At 43.0% G+C, this 11,599-nt stretch overlaps 1 protein-coding gene across 1 annotated transcript; it reads left to right on the top strand.

Moving 5' to 3' along the window:
- Window positions 1-9,222: 9,222 nt before the first annotated feature.
- Window positions 9,223-10,643, top strand: LOC113293158 (40S ribosomal protein S26-like). Its single transcript, XM_026541893.1, has 5 exons — window positions 9,223-9,353; window positions 9,471-9,546; window positions 9,669-9,753; window positions 9,866-9,996; window positions 10,572-10,643. The coding sequence occupies exons 2-5, from the start codon at window positions 9,505-9,507 to the stop codon at window positions 10,611-10,613; spliced, it is 300 nt and encodes a 99-aa protein (XP_026397678.1). The 5' UTR covers window positions 9,223-9,353; window positions 9,471-9,504; the 3' UTR covers window positions 10,614-10,643.
- Window positions 10,644-11,599: the final 956 nt, after the last annotated feature.

Genomic DNA, 11,599 nt, shown 5'->3' with positions numbered 1-11,599 from the left:
TTGTATGCCCTGGAAATTCTATTCCTGTACACGTGAGTGTGTTCTTCTGCTTTGCTTCTTCTGAAATCCAGAGTGTCTAACTCCACTACTCTAGAGTTGGATGATTCAGACTCATCCCAATGGACCCCGGTTGCTGCTGCAATCCTGGCTGATGGGATTTTGATCTCTGCTGGGAGAATTGCGTCTACACCGTAAACAAGTGAGTATGGAGAAACTCCAATGGAGCTTCTTGGTGACGTTCGATATGCCCATAGCGCCATTGGTAACTGTTCATGCCATTCTCTAGGATTTTCATGCACTTTTCGACTGATGATCCGGATCAGTATCTTGTTGGTACTCTCCGCTTGTCCGTTTCCTTGAGGATAGTGGATAGTGGAGAAGACCTGTTTAATTCCATACTCTTCAAGTAACTCTCGTACCTATTTGTTGGCGAAGGGAGTGCCATTATCAGTGATGATATGCTTTGGCACATCGAAGAAAAATGATATGTTCTTTAATGAAAGCCGCAATCGTTGCTCCTGTAATCCCTCGTAGAGGAATGGCTTCTACCCATTTAGTGAAGTATTCTGTCGCGGTTATGATGTACTCGTGCTGCTTTGATGACGACGGATTGATTTTCCCGATAATGTCCAGTCCCCAGCTGTAAAATGGCCATGGAATGCTTATCGAGTGTAAAGGGGTAGAAGGAGCGTGAACAAGGTTCCCATGAATTTGACATTTGTGGCAGCTTTGAACGAAAGCGGTTGCGTCATCCTCCATGGTCGGCCAATAGTATTTCTCGTGTATCGGGAGAAACAGTTTCCTCTTTCCTTGATGTTCCCATTCGTGCGTTTCCTTCAGCATGATTGGGATTTCTACCCCAGCCAGGCATCGCAATAGATCACCTCCGAAGCTCTTGCGATACAGAATCCCTTCGTGAAATACGAACCGCTTGGCTTTTTGCTTTATCTTGACAGCATCTTTTTGATTAGTGGGAGTTGCCCCGTCACGGAGATAGCTAATGTACGGCTCTCTCCATCCCCTAGTGTGGTTCACACTAAAAACCTCCAATTGGTGTGACGGCGCTTGACAATTTGAGCAGGACTTCTGAAGTAGTCTGGATCGATTCTCCATCTCTGTCCAGTAATATCCCAGGCGTTGAAGCCGTCGGTAAAGCGTTACCACCAGTGATTGTCCGAAAATTTCATTATGAACACGGTTAAGCTGTTGTTGTGCCTCATCATCTCCAAGACATCTTGATAGAGAACCATCCGGGTTTCGATGATATAGCATACCATGAAGCATGAAGAAGTTCTGCAGGGTTTTGGGACTGGCCTTTCCTTGGGAGAGTGAGCTGCTGAGCTCCTGAATGATCGGCGTTCGCCAATCGTGAGCCTCAGTGTCTTTGTATTGTGACAGCCATGTTGATTCTATGGTTCTCTTCTTTACTGACAGGGTTTCTTCAAAACCTTCGAACTTCAATTTGGAAGCCAGCGTTGCTAGCCAATCGGCGTGTTTGTTGTTGCTGCGACCAATATGGGTTATGGTTGCATCGGCAAAGTAGTTTAGTAACCTTTGTGCTTCTGATCGGTATGGAGCTAGCGTTATTTCCTTCAATGCGTATATTCCATTCATCTGATTCACCAGTAGTTTGGAGTCACCTCTTATCTCCAGACGTGTGACTCCTGCTTGTTTGGCTATTGACAGCCCTATGAAGAAGGCTTCATACTCTGCTGAGTTGTTGGTGCACTGGAAGTCCAGCTTGAAGGAGTGTGAGAATACTTCTCCAGTCGGGGATACTAAGACCACGCCTGCTCCTCCGGTGTTACTGCTAGGGGTAGCGGAGCCGTCAAAATACAAGATCCATGCTTCTTCCTCGACAACAGAGATGTCTGGAAATTCTCCAGGAAGATCTTCGTGTAACCCCGTAGTGCCTTCCTCGGGGAATGCTGCTAATAAGTCTGCGACTGCTTGCCCCTTGATAGCTCTAGGCGACGTATGTGTTATGTCCAACTCCGACATTTGGAGAAGCCACTTGGCCGTCCTTCCCATCAGGACCGGTTTTGAAAGCAAAAACTTCGCAGGATCATATTTAGATATGAGTACCACCTTGTTGGACAGTAGGTAATGTCTGAACTTCTGAATGGAATGGATTAGAGATAAACATGCCTTCTCCTCCTTGGGATACCTGAGCTCAGCATCTCTTAATATTCGACTGAAGTAATATATGGGGCGTTCGATTCCCTCATCGTCTTCCTGGGTGAGTAAAGCCCCTACAACGGCATCGCTGAAGGCGTGTAGAGACATAGCGGCTTCCCTTGGACGGGAGACCTCATGATGGATGAAGATGATAATATTCGTTGAATATTTTGAAACCCTTTTTGTTGAGTTGCGGTCCAAATAAAATTTGCTCCCTTCTTCAGCAAGGGGGTGAATGCAGCGACAAGCTGGGCCAAGCCAGGTATAAAAAAACGAATGTAGTTCACCTTGCCCATGAAGCTCTGAAGTTCCTTCACAGTTTGTGGTGGCGGCATCGTGAGAATGGCTTGAGTCTTGGACGGGTCTACTTTGATCCCTTCAGCAGTCACTTGGAATCCCAGAAATTTGCCTGAAGAGACATCGAATGCGCATTTCAAAGGATTCATCTTCAATTTGTATTCACGGCACCTTTCGAACACTTGTCGTAAGACTCCTGTGTGATCTACCCGAGCTCTTGACTTGACCACAATATCATCCACGTAGTCTTCTACTTGCTTATGCATCATGTCATGGAATATTGCCGTCATAGCGCGTTGATATGTTGCACCGGCATTCTTTAAACCGAAGGGAATAACAGTATAGTAAAAATTTCCAAGAGGGGTTCGAAAGGCTGTCTTGAATGCATAGTGTTCATACATCCTTATTTGATTGTAGCCACTGTAACCATCCATGAAGGAGAACATGCTGTGTCCGCTGGTAGCATCTACTAACATGTCGATGTTAGGCAGAGGAAAATCGTCCTTGGGGCAGCACTTGTTCAGGTCTCTGAAGTCCACGCATCACCGTATCTGTCCGTTTTTCTTCTTTACTGGAACCACATTAGATAACCAGGTCGGATGGTGAATAGGTTTGATGAAACCAGCAGCTAGCAACTTCTGAATTTCGGTTTTGATTTGCTCTTCCACTTCGTGTCTGAATTGCCTCGGAGACTGTTTGATCGACTTGGATCCAGGTATAATATGTAGATGGTGAGTGACCAATTTTTCATCCAGGCCAGGCATTTCCTCATACGTCCAGGCAAATACGTCTTGATACTCCTTGAGAAGCTGGACAAGACTCGCGCGTTCGTCTGTGGACAAAGTCGAACTGATAAAGAAAGACCTGGGAGATTCTTCATTCCCGATGTTAACATTTTCGAGCTCGTCAGTTGTGGAGTTGGTGCCATCCTGTAACTGTCGCGGAGCGTCCAATACTTCTTCTTGCGACCCATCGTTCTTGAAGCACTCATATGGGCGGAGAGACTGGGTGCGAGTCTCTCCTGCTAATTGCTAACATCGGCGTCGGTATATTATTTTCCCCTTCTGATCACGACTTGCCTCGAAAGTTCGTTCCCTCTTGGTGTGAACGTGGGTTGAAGCTTCACCGGATAAAGATGGACGCCTCATCAACAAAGGTGCGTCGTGGTGCTTAGCCCTTAGTGATGCAAGTCGGTCTTATTCCTGAATTGAAGACCACGTGGGTAGTGGGGTGCACAGGACTTTGTCTGATCTTCCCTGCGGAGTTTTCTTTGGCTCGAAAAGTTCCACTCCGCATATTGGTGCGTACGGAGACAATGATGCAGGAATACGGATAACTTCCTCATTTAGCATGGTCTTTAGGCACTGGTGATACGTTGAAGGGATGACCTTATTGTCATGAAGCCACGGTCTCCCTAATATCATATGATAGTCCGGCTCCTTCTCTATGACTTCAAATTTCACTTTTGATTGAACAGGCCCTACTGATAAATTCAGATTGACATACCCGTACGTGCTGGTCTGGTTTCCTTCAAAGTCTGTCATTGTGGTGGGCTGTCGTACGATCTTGCATGGGCGAACCTTGGCTGTCCTGAGAGTCTTGAGAGTAATCACATTCTAAGATGCTCCTGTGTCGATGAGGGCCCTTCTGAACTCTGAACCCTTGATGTGTGCGGTAACATGCAGGGCTCGGTTGTGACCTTCTTCTGCCATCATATCTTCTTCTGTAAATGTAACATTATTTACAGATGTTTCCGATGCGCTTAAGACCTCTGGACGTGAAGAAGCCAGGTGTACGTCCAGGGATATCTGGTTAATTGCAGCAAACGTCTCCTCCCGCTGATTCTTCGAGAGGTGTAAAAGTTAACACAAACTTTCCACTAGAGATGCCGCTTCCTGATCCACTGGTCTCTGGTTCGTAGTAAAGCTGTTGATTTGAGAGGGACCAGTCCCCGGTGTGGAAGCCTCTGGAATGCTCATCTCTGATGTGATCTTGACAAGGAGGTCAAGTATGCCATTTATCGCTTCCTTGATCATCTCCATGTTCTTCGTGTGAATCTCATGTACCCGCGCTAGTTCACTCAATGTTGGAAGTCTCCTGATTATACTGTCAGGTACGCCATTGGGAGGAGGGGTATCTCCGTTGGAGGAATCACCAGGATTTGAGGCCGTTGAGGCGGTCCTAAGACCAACCATTTGAAACCGATCAGATGGTATTAAAGAAATTGACTTTACAACCGAGAGATTAACCTCCCGCTGTGGTCGCCAATTGTTTATGGGTGAAAACTATTTCTGCCGGTTTTGGTAATTTTGGGTGTGTGGATGAGAAATGAATCTAAACCCTAAACAAATGCACTGCACGGGAGTGCTTGTGATTCGAGAAATCAATCTGTGCAAGTCCGTCCTAAACCAAGAAATGGCCGTTCCAGACTTGTTTCGGTCACAAAGTGAAGGAGATGGGGTTGGTCTTAGGGAGGGAAGCGAAGAAGGTGTTGATATTGTGAAGGTGTTGCCTATGTATGACTTGTATCAGAAGACCGAACTGGCTTAGAGAATGTAAGCTATCAGCTCTGGTGCTTGAATACGATTGTATCAACACTTGGTTTCTGTTGTCTTGTCCTGTCGAAATAGGGAGGAGAACCTATTTATACAAGTCATTGAGACTTACTCACGTATCTCGTGGGAAGTGGAGAAAGTGGAGTGATGGAGTAGTGGAGTTTCGGGTGTTAGTGTTACACGATCAGTCTTTCCCACTTCTCCGATCATCACTAACCGTCCATGACTTCCTGACACGTTCTTGTGATGGCGCATTGTGCGCTGCACGCTGTAAACCGCCAGATCGATACCCCAGTATGTACCCCCCCAGTTTGTGACATGATTGATGTCTCGAGTGTGTGGATCGTGGGACCCACAGAAAGTAGCATGTAATGCTACATTAAATAACTAAGTGTTTAGGAAGTCGATACTTGTGAAGTATCGTGTGTATTCTATGCAGGTACTGCATCGAGTATATTCAGCATGTATGAAGCATCGCTGTTTGAGCGTCTCAAAATAGCTTCATGTCCAGCCTACTTCATGTGATGGGTTGGAGGTTGCGCAAGAAAGTCCTCCCTTGGCCGACCACATGGTGTGGTAGAGTGACAGATGGTGATCACCATGACGCCTCACTGACCAATTAACTCCTGACCAGGGATGTATAGCCAAGCTGGTGAAGTTGGACGGACGAGATGATCTTTGAGACACTCATCTGCGACCGTTAGTGGAATTAGGGTTTTGGAAGAGGTGCGCAAGCACCACTTTTCAGCTTGGTCGAATCCAAGATTGGGACACGATTTTGGCATGGTCGATTGGGTATGTGTGTAGACGGCATGCCGGTGTACATGCCCATACCTTGTTGTCCCGTGAAAGTGTAATCTTGATCGCTCAATTTTTCCGACAAAGAGGAGCGGTCAGGATTGATTTACGACAGATGTTTGGTGTCGCAAATGTCGTGCGCCATGCCTTCTTCAGGCGCGCGTTTCGAGACCACCAAGTTTGGTCGGTCCCGAACGATTGGTTCGGCGTGTAGGTGATAGGCTGATGTTCACGCCTATACCCGACTGTCCCATGGAAACGTGATCTAAGCCACTCAATTTGTCCGGTGAAGTTGAGTGGTCGAGATCAGTTCGTGATTGGGAGGTGTGACCATGCCAGTTTGAGCATGCGGATCGAGGAGACCAGGAATGGTATGCCTTGGACGATCAGGTGTGGAGATAGATGGGTCAACGGTGATCATGTTGATGCTCACTAGACCTGCTCAGTCGACTTCTAAACCCTCCATTCGATCAGGAGAAAACAGACGCTCACGATCAATGTAAACCCTAATTAGGGTTTTTTCCGGCCGTGCGGCATGCCCACTTTGGGCGTACGGTTTGGAACGACCAGCTGTGGTTGGTCTTGACTGATTATCGTGTTTGTAGGCGGGCCCGTGGTGATTGTGTTGACATGCTCTGGGCCCTTTGAATCTACATCTACACCGTCCATCTATGAATGCGAAGATGGATGGTTGAGACTGATTTGCGACTCATGTAATGTGCCGCAAACCCTAATTTAGGGTTTCACGTCCATATTTCTTTGGCTATACGTTTTAGAAAGCTATGCTTCCCTTTTTGGGGGGCCGACCATGCGGGGTCCGCATTGGTCCGGTGTTGAATGCTCCAATACCTGCTTGAGGGTTATGGATCCAACTAAGCCATCCAATCATGCTGGTGAAGTTGGATGGTCATGATTGTTTCTGAGACTGATATGGACAGTCCAGATGCTCGATCGGGCTAGTATAACACTCCGAGAGTTATAGCCTGTACGGGTATTTCGTACTTGCCTCCTTATTTAATGCTTGGAGATTCGTGTTGCTCTACTGAGAGCGATCACTCAGTCGTCATGCCGCACCAATAATGAGAATGGAGTAGTACAGGAAATACAAGGATGGTCATGCATTTATTGGTAATGCTATAAGTTTATAGTGAAGAAGTATTCTCCACTTTAACGGTGGCTTTATCCTTTGCAGGATGTTAGCCCATAATTTCGGCTTTTACAATTTAGCCTTAAACAAAAATCCAACATCAACAGTTACAGATTCCAAGAGCAAGTTTTCCAAAGAAATATCCCATGGGAAAATTTTTAAGGAACGAACAAACACAAACTTATCAGGTTTAGAGTGTTTCCCTGCTCTGATACCAATTGAAAAAGTGGGGGTACAACAACCACACCCAATATTTCGCTTAGCAATCTGTATGGACAAACTCCAATATACTTTCTAGAGAATCAACTAGATAGTCAGACTCAATCTAGATAAAATTATATCAAAGAGTTTATATCTCAATCTCTCGATTTGATATATACTCAAGCAAATAGAAATATGCTAGTCTTTATCAAATACTAGAGAGATAACTTGGATGGTACCAAAGACCAATATCCAAGTGTCAATCAATTTAAATCAACAACCAAAAGGTCGGATATTCTAATTGATTGAACAACGCACAAACTGTGATATTTCAATTATATAACAAAATATAATGCGGAAAACAAATAACACAGACACCAGAATTTTGTTAACGAGGAAACCGCAAATGCAGAAAAACCCCGGTACCTAGTCCAATTTGAACACACACTGTATTAAGACGCTACAGACACTATCCTACTCCAAATTAATTTCGGTCTAGACTATAGTTGAACCCCAATCAATCTCACACTGATCCAAGGTACAGTTATGCTCCTACGTCTCTGATCCCAGCAGGATGCTACGTACTTGATTCCCTTAGCTGATCTGGCCCACAAATTAGAGTTGCTACCACCCAAAGTCGAAGACTTTAATAAACAAATCTGTATCACACAGAAAAGTCTACGGTAATAGATAAATCCGTCTCCCACGAATATACCTACAAGTTTTGTTCCGTGTTTTGATAAATCAAGGTGAACATGAACCAATTGATAAACCGGACTTATATTCTCGAAGAACAACCTAGTATTATCAATCACCTCACAATAATCTTAATCGACGCAGTGAAAAAGATATTGCGGAATCACAAACGATGAGGCGAAGTGTTTGTGATTTCTTTTATATCTTGCTTATCAGATATATCAATCTCAAGCCAATTATTACAATTGTACTCGTACGATAGAAACAACAAGATCAGATCACACAACTACAAGAAAGTAGTATCGGTCTGGCTTCACAATCCCAATGAAGTCTTTAAGTCGTTAACCTGGTTTATAAGAAGAAACCAAAGGATAAAGGACAATCGACTCTATCTTAGCACAACTAGTATCACACAGAAGGTGTGGGGATTAGGTTTCCCAGTTGCTAGAGTTTTCCCTTATATAGTCTTTCAAATCAGGGTTTGCAATCAATGTTAGCTTAGTGACAAAGCATTCAATATTAACCGTTAGATGAAAACCTGATTAGATTCAAGCTAATATCTTTCAACCGTTAGATCGAAAACTAGCTTGTTACACACAAATGAAATGCACGTTTCTAGGCTTTTGTAACCGTACCCAAACTTGTACATTTGTTGGTTCAACAATAGTCAACCAAATGGTTAGCCATATGATCACTTTCATATCAACCATATTCTTCTTCACCATAACTAGTTCAAGTGACTCAAATGAACTAGTTAGAGAGTTGTTCAATTGCAAGGAAATCTTATGTAACTACACAAGACATAATCGAAGCAAAAAAGATTTGATTCACTCGAATCGGTTCATGAACTATATAGCCACGGTTTGCAATTTGCATTCCTTAGTTAATATAAGAATAAGTTCACAAACATCGTTTTTAGATATAACCTACTCAAGTTCGCGGACTGGGTTCGCGGACTTAAATTCCTGGACGAAGTTCACAAACTCCAGCAGAATTTTTCGGGTCGAGAACTTCCGCCAGTTCGCGGACTTGGCTCACGCCACCATTCTGGTTCTCTTGATCAACAAAGTTCGCAAACTTCGGTTCAAGGAATAAGTACTTGTACATATATGTGTTTCCACAACAATGCTTATATCCTCCAATTAGAGCTGGCAAACCAAGCCAAAACCCGCGGGTTGGCCCGTCCCGTCCCATGAAAACCCGCACCCGTCCCGGATGGTAACTAAACAAGACGGGGGCGGGTTGTACAATTAGTGGCTTGTGAAGAAACGGGTTAACCCGGCCCGTACCGTGAAACCCGCGGGTTGGTCCATAACCCGTAATTTCATACCCTGCTGAAACTGAAACACGTAGCTTGTTACGTGTCATCCAAATTTCCATCGTATAAAACGGAAAAACCCTATCTTTCTTCTTCGGTTCGGAGAGATTTCTCAAGTTGAGCTTCAGAGGAAGAAGAAGAAGCGGCTGCAAATCACAACATGGTAAGTCCCTCTTTCAATCAAATGAACTCTAAATCATGTTTCAATCTTCATGATAGATGTTGATTTATACAAGTTTATGATTTTTAATTTCTGGTGATTTTGTTTTGATTTCTGTAGACGTTTAAGCGAAGGAACGGTGGTCGTAACAAACATGGCCGTGGTCATGTTAACTTCATCCGTTGTTCAAACTGTGGTAACTAATTGATTTCATTTTCACAGATTTGATTTGATTTTTTCTTGGGATCTGATATGAATGGATGTAGATTTTCTGATTCAGTAGTTGTTTTTTGTGGTGGTGGTGGTGATTTGGAATAGGATAAGGCAATCAAGAGATTTTTGGTGAGGAACATCGTTGAACAAGCTGCTGTTAGAGATGTTCAGGAAGCTTGTGTCTATGATGGTATGTGTTTTTTGGAAATGATTTTTTTTGTTTTTTGGATTGATTTTGGGTGTTTAATGTGATTTATAGATTGATTTTGATTTTGGGTGGGTGATTGATTCTTTATGTGTAGGATACACTTTGCCTAAATTGTACGCCAAGATGCTTTACTGTGTGTCCTGTGCTATTCATTCACATGTGGTGAGAGTTCGTTCTAGAGAGAAGAGGAGGAACCGTGACCCACCTCAACGTTTCAAGCGTCGGGTATGTGCCCTGCACTTTTGTTTCTCATTATGTACATTAAACTTAAACTGCTTCCATTGATCATGCATACTATTAGGATCTCTATGCTTTGTGTATTAGTGGTTTAACCAGTTAGTAGCCACAATTGTGGACTATTGTGAATTTTTTTTATGTGAAGTGTCCAATTTGGTTTTTAGCATTATGCAATGTGACAATGGATTTGTTGTGATGGAAATGTAATTCCAACTTTTATAATTGGTTTAGTGTAAGTATTAACTGCCGAAGAGGTATATTACAGGCATTCTTGTAACCATTCCTCTGTTTTGTTCTTTTACGCTGCTTCTGTTTATCATACACATCATAGTGCTCTATAGTTAGGTTCATTTATGGTAGTGTGTACCTTCCCTTCACACTGTTCTTTTCAATGACTTGCAACTTAAACAACTGTTAATTATCATGAAATTGTATGTGGTTGTAGTTTTCAATGACTTGCAACTTACCAGTATCTCCAAATATTGCATAGAAAAGAGATTGGAGATGTTTTTTTGATAGTTAACACTTTTTTTGATTAACCACACAATATATATTTTGTGCAGGAAGTGGTTATTAATATTGTCGCACTTGGTGATACAAATTAGAAACAATGGTATCTACAGTCTCGGTCTCGGAAGTTTATTTTCATTATTTATCAATTATCATCATGAACTGATGAAGTACTGTGTAACTGTAACTAAAGTACTTAAGTACTAAAGTAAACTACTAATGACTAGTATGATAGTATCTGTGTCTGTGTTTCTTTAAATGCAAAATTAGTTTAGTTTTGCAATTTTGAGTTTTTGAATTGATATACCAAATGAATTAGATGAATGTTAGATACTTAGGTTGTAGCTTGTAGGAAGGAACTTTAGATGGCCTGAATGTGGAAGAAAATAGCCCAGAAATCGATTTCTGGCGAGTTGACTCAACAAAAACCAGGTAACCCGTGAGCACCCGTGAACCCGCGAGCTTTACCCGGGACGGACACGGGTTGGATAAATGACCACCCGTGAAGAATTTCAACCCGCAAGCTTAGGCTTGTATTAACCCGTAACCCGCGGGTTGGTCACAAGCCAGCCCCGTCCCGCCCATTTGCCAGCTCTACCTCCAATGGTTATATAATCTAAACTCTCATTTCAATCATTGAAACATTCTTAGAGGACGTTGATATTCTATAGTTGTTATTCACAAACTATTTTTCGTCAAAGTACGCAATTTTCAAAGTGATTGAAACTTGTCATGACTTTCGTCACTAAGTAAAGATGAACTTGGCTAAAGCGAAAGCTTACCAATACATATTTCGAGAAATAGATAGTCGAGACAAACTCGGCTCGAAGAAAATGTGTATAATCTAAGTCTATATAGAAAAACGACTTTTGTTTCAAGATAGGAGATAAATAGACTTTTGAGTGATAGATAAGTTCAAGTCTCCACATACCTTTTAGTCGATGAAGATCCACCGGTTCCTTGAGTAGTTCTTCGTCTTGTATGATGATTGCCATGGAGTTCTTGAGCTCAACTACACTTTCTATCCTAGTTCGAGACCTTAGCTATAGTAGACTAGAAATAAAGACTCATAGTTTTGATC

Source organism: Papaver somniferum, chromosome 7 (assembly GCF_003573695.1).
Source record: "Papaver somniferum cultivar HN1 chromosome 7, ASM357369v1, whole genome shotgun sequence".
Lineage (NCBI taxonomy): Eukaryota > Viridiplantae > Streptophyta > Magnoliopsida > Ranunculales > Papaveraceae > Papaver > Papaver somniferum.
This window is presented reverse-complemented; position numbering and strand designations above follow the sequence as displayed.

Bases quoted from the DNA above. Each gene is read 5' to 3' on its own strand.
- LOC113293158 (XM_026541893.1), top strand. From the start codon at position 9,505: ATGGCCGTGGTCATGTTAACTTCATCCGTTGTTCAAACTGTG. The intron at 9,547-9,668 runs GTAACTAATTGA...GATTTGGAATAG, and splicing joins CATCCGTTGTTCAAACTGTG to GATAAGGCAATCAAGAGATT. The intron at 9,997-10,571 runs GTATGTGCCCTG...TATTTTGTGCAG, and splicing joins CTCAACGTTTCAAGCGTCGG to GAAGTGGTTATTAATATTGT.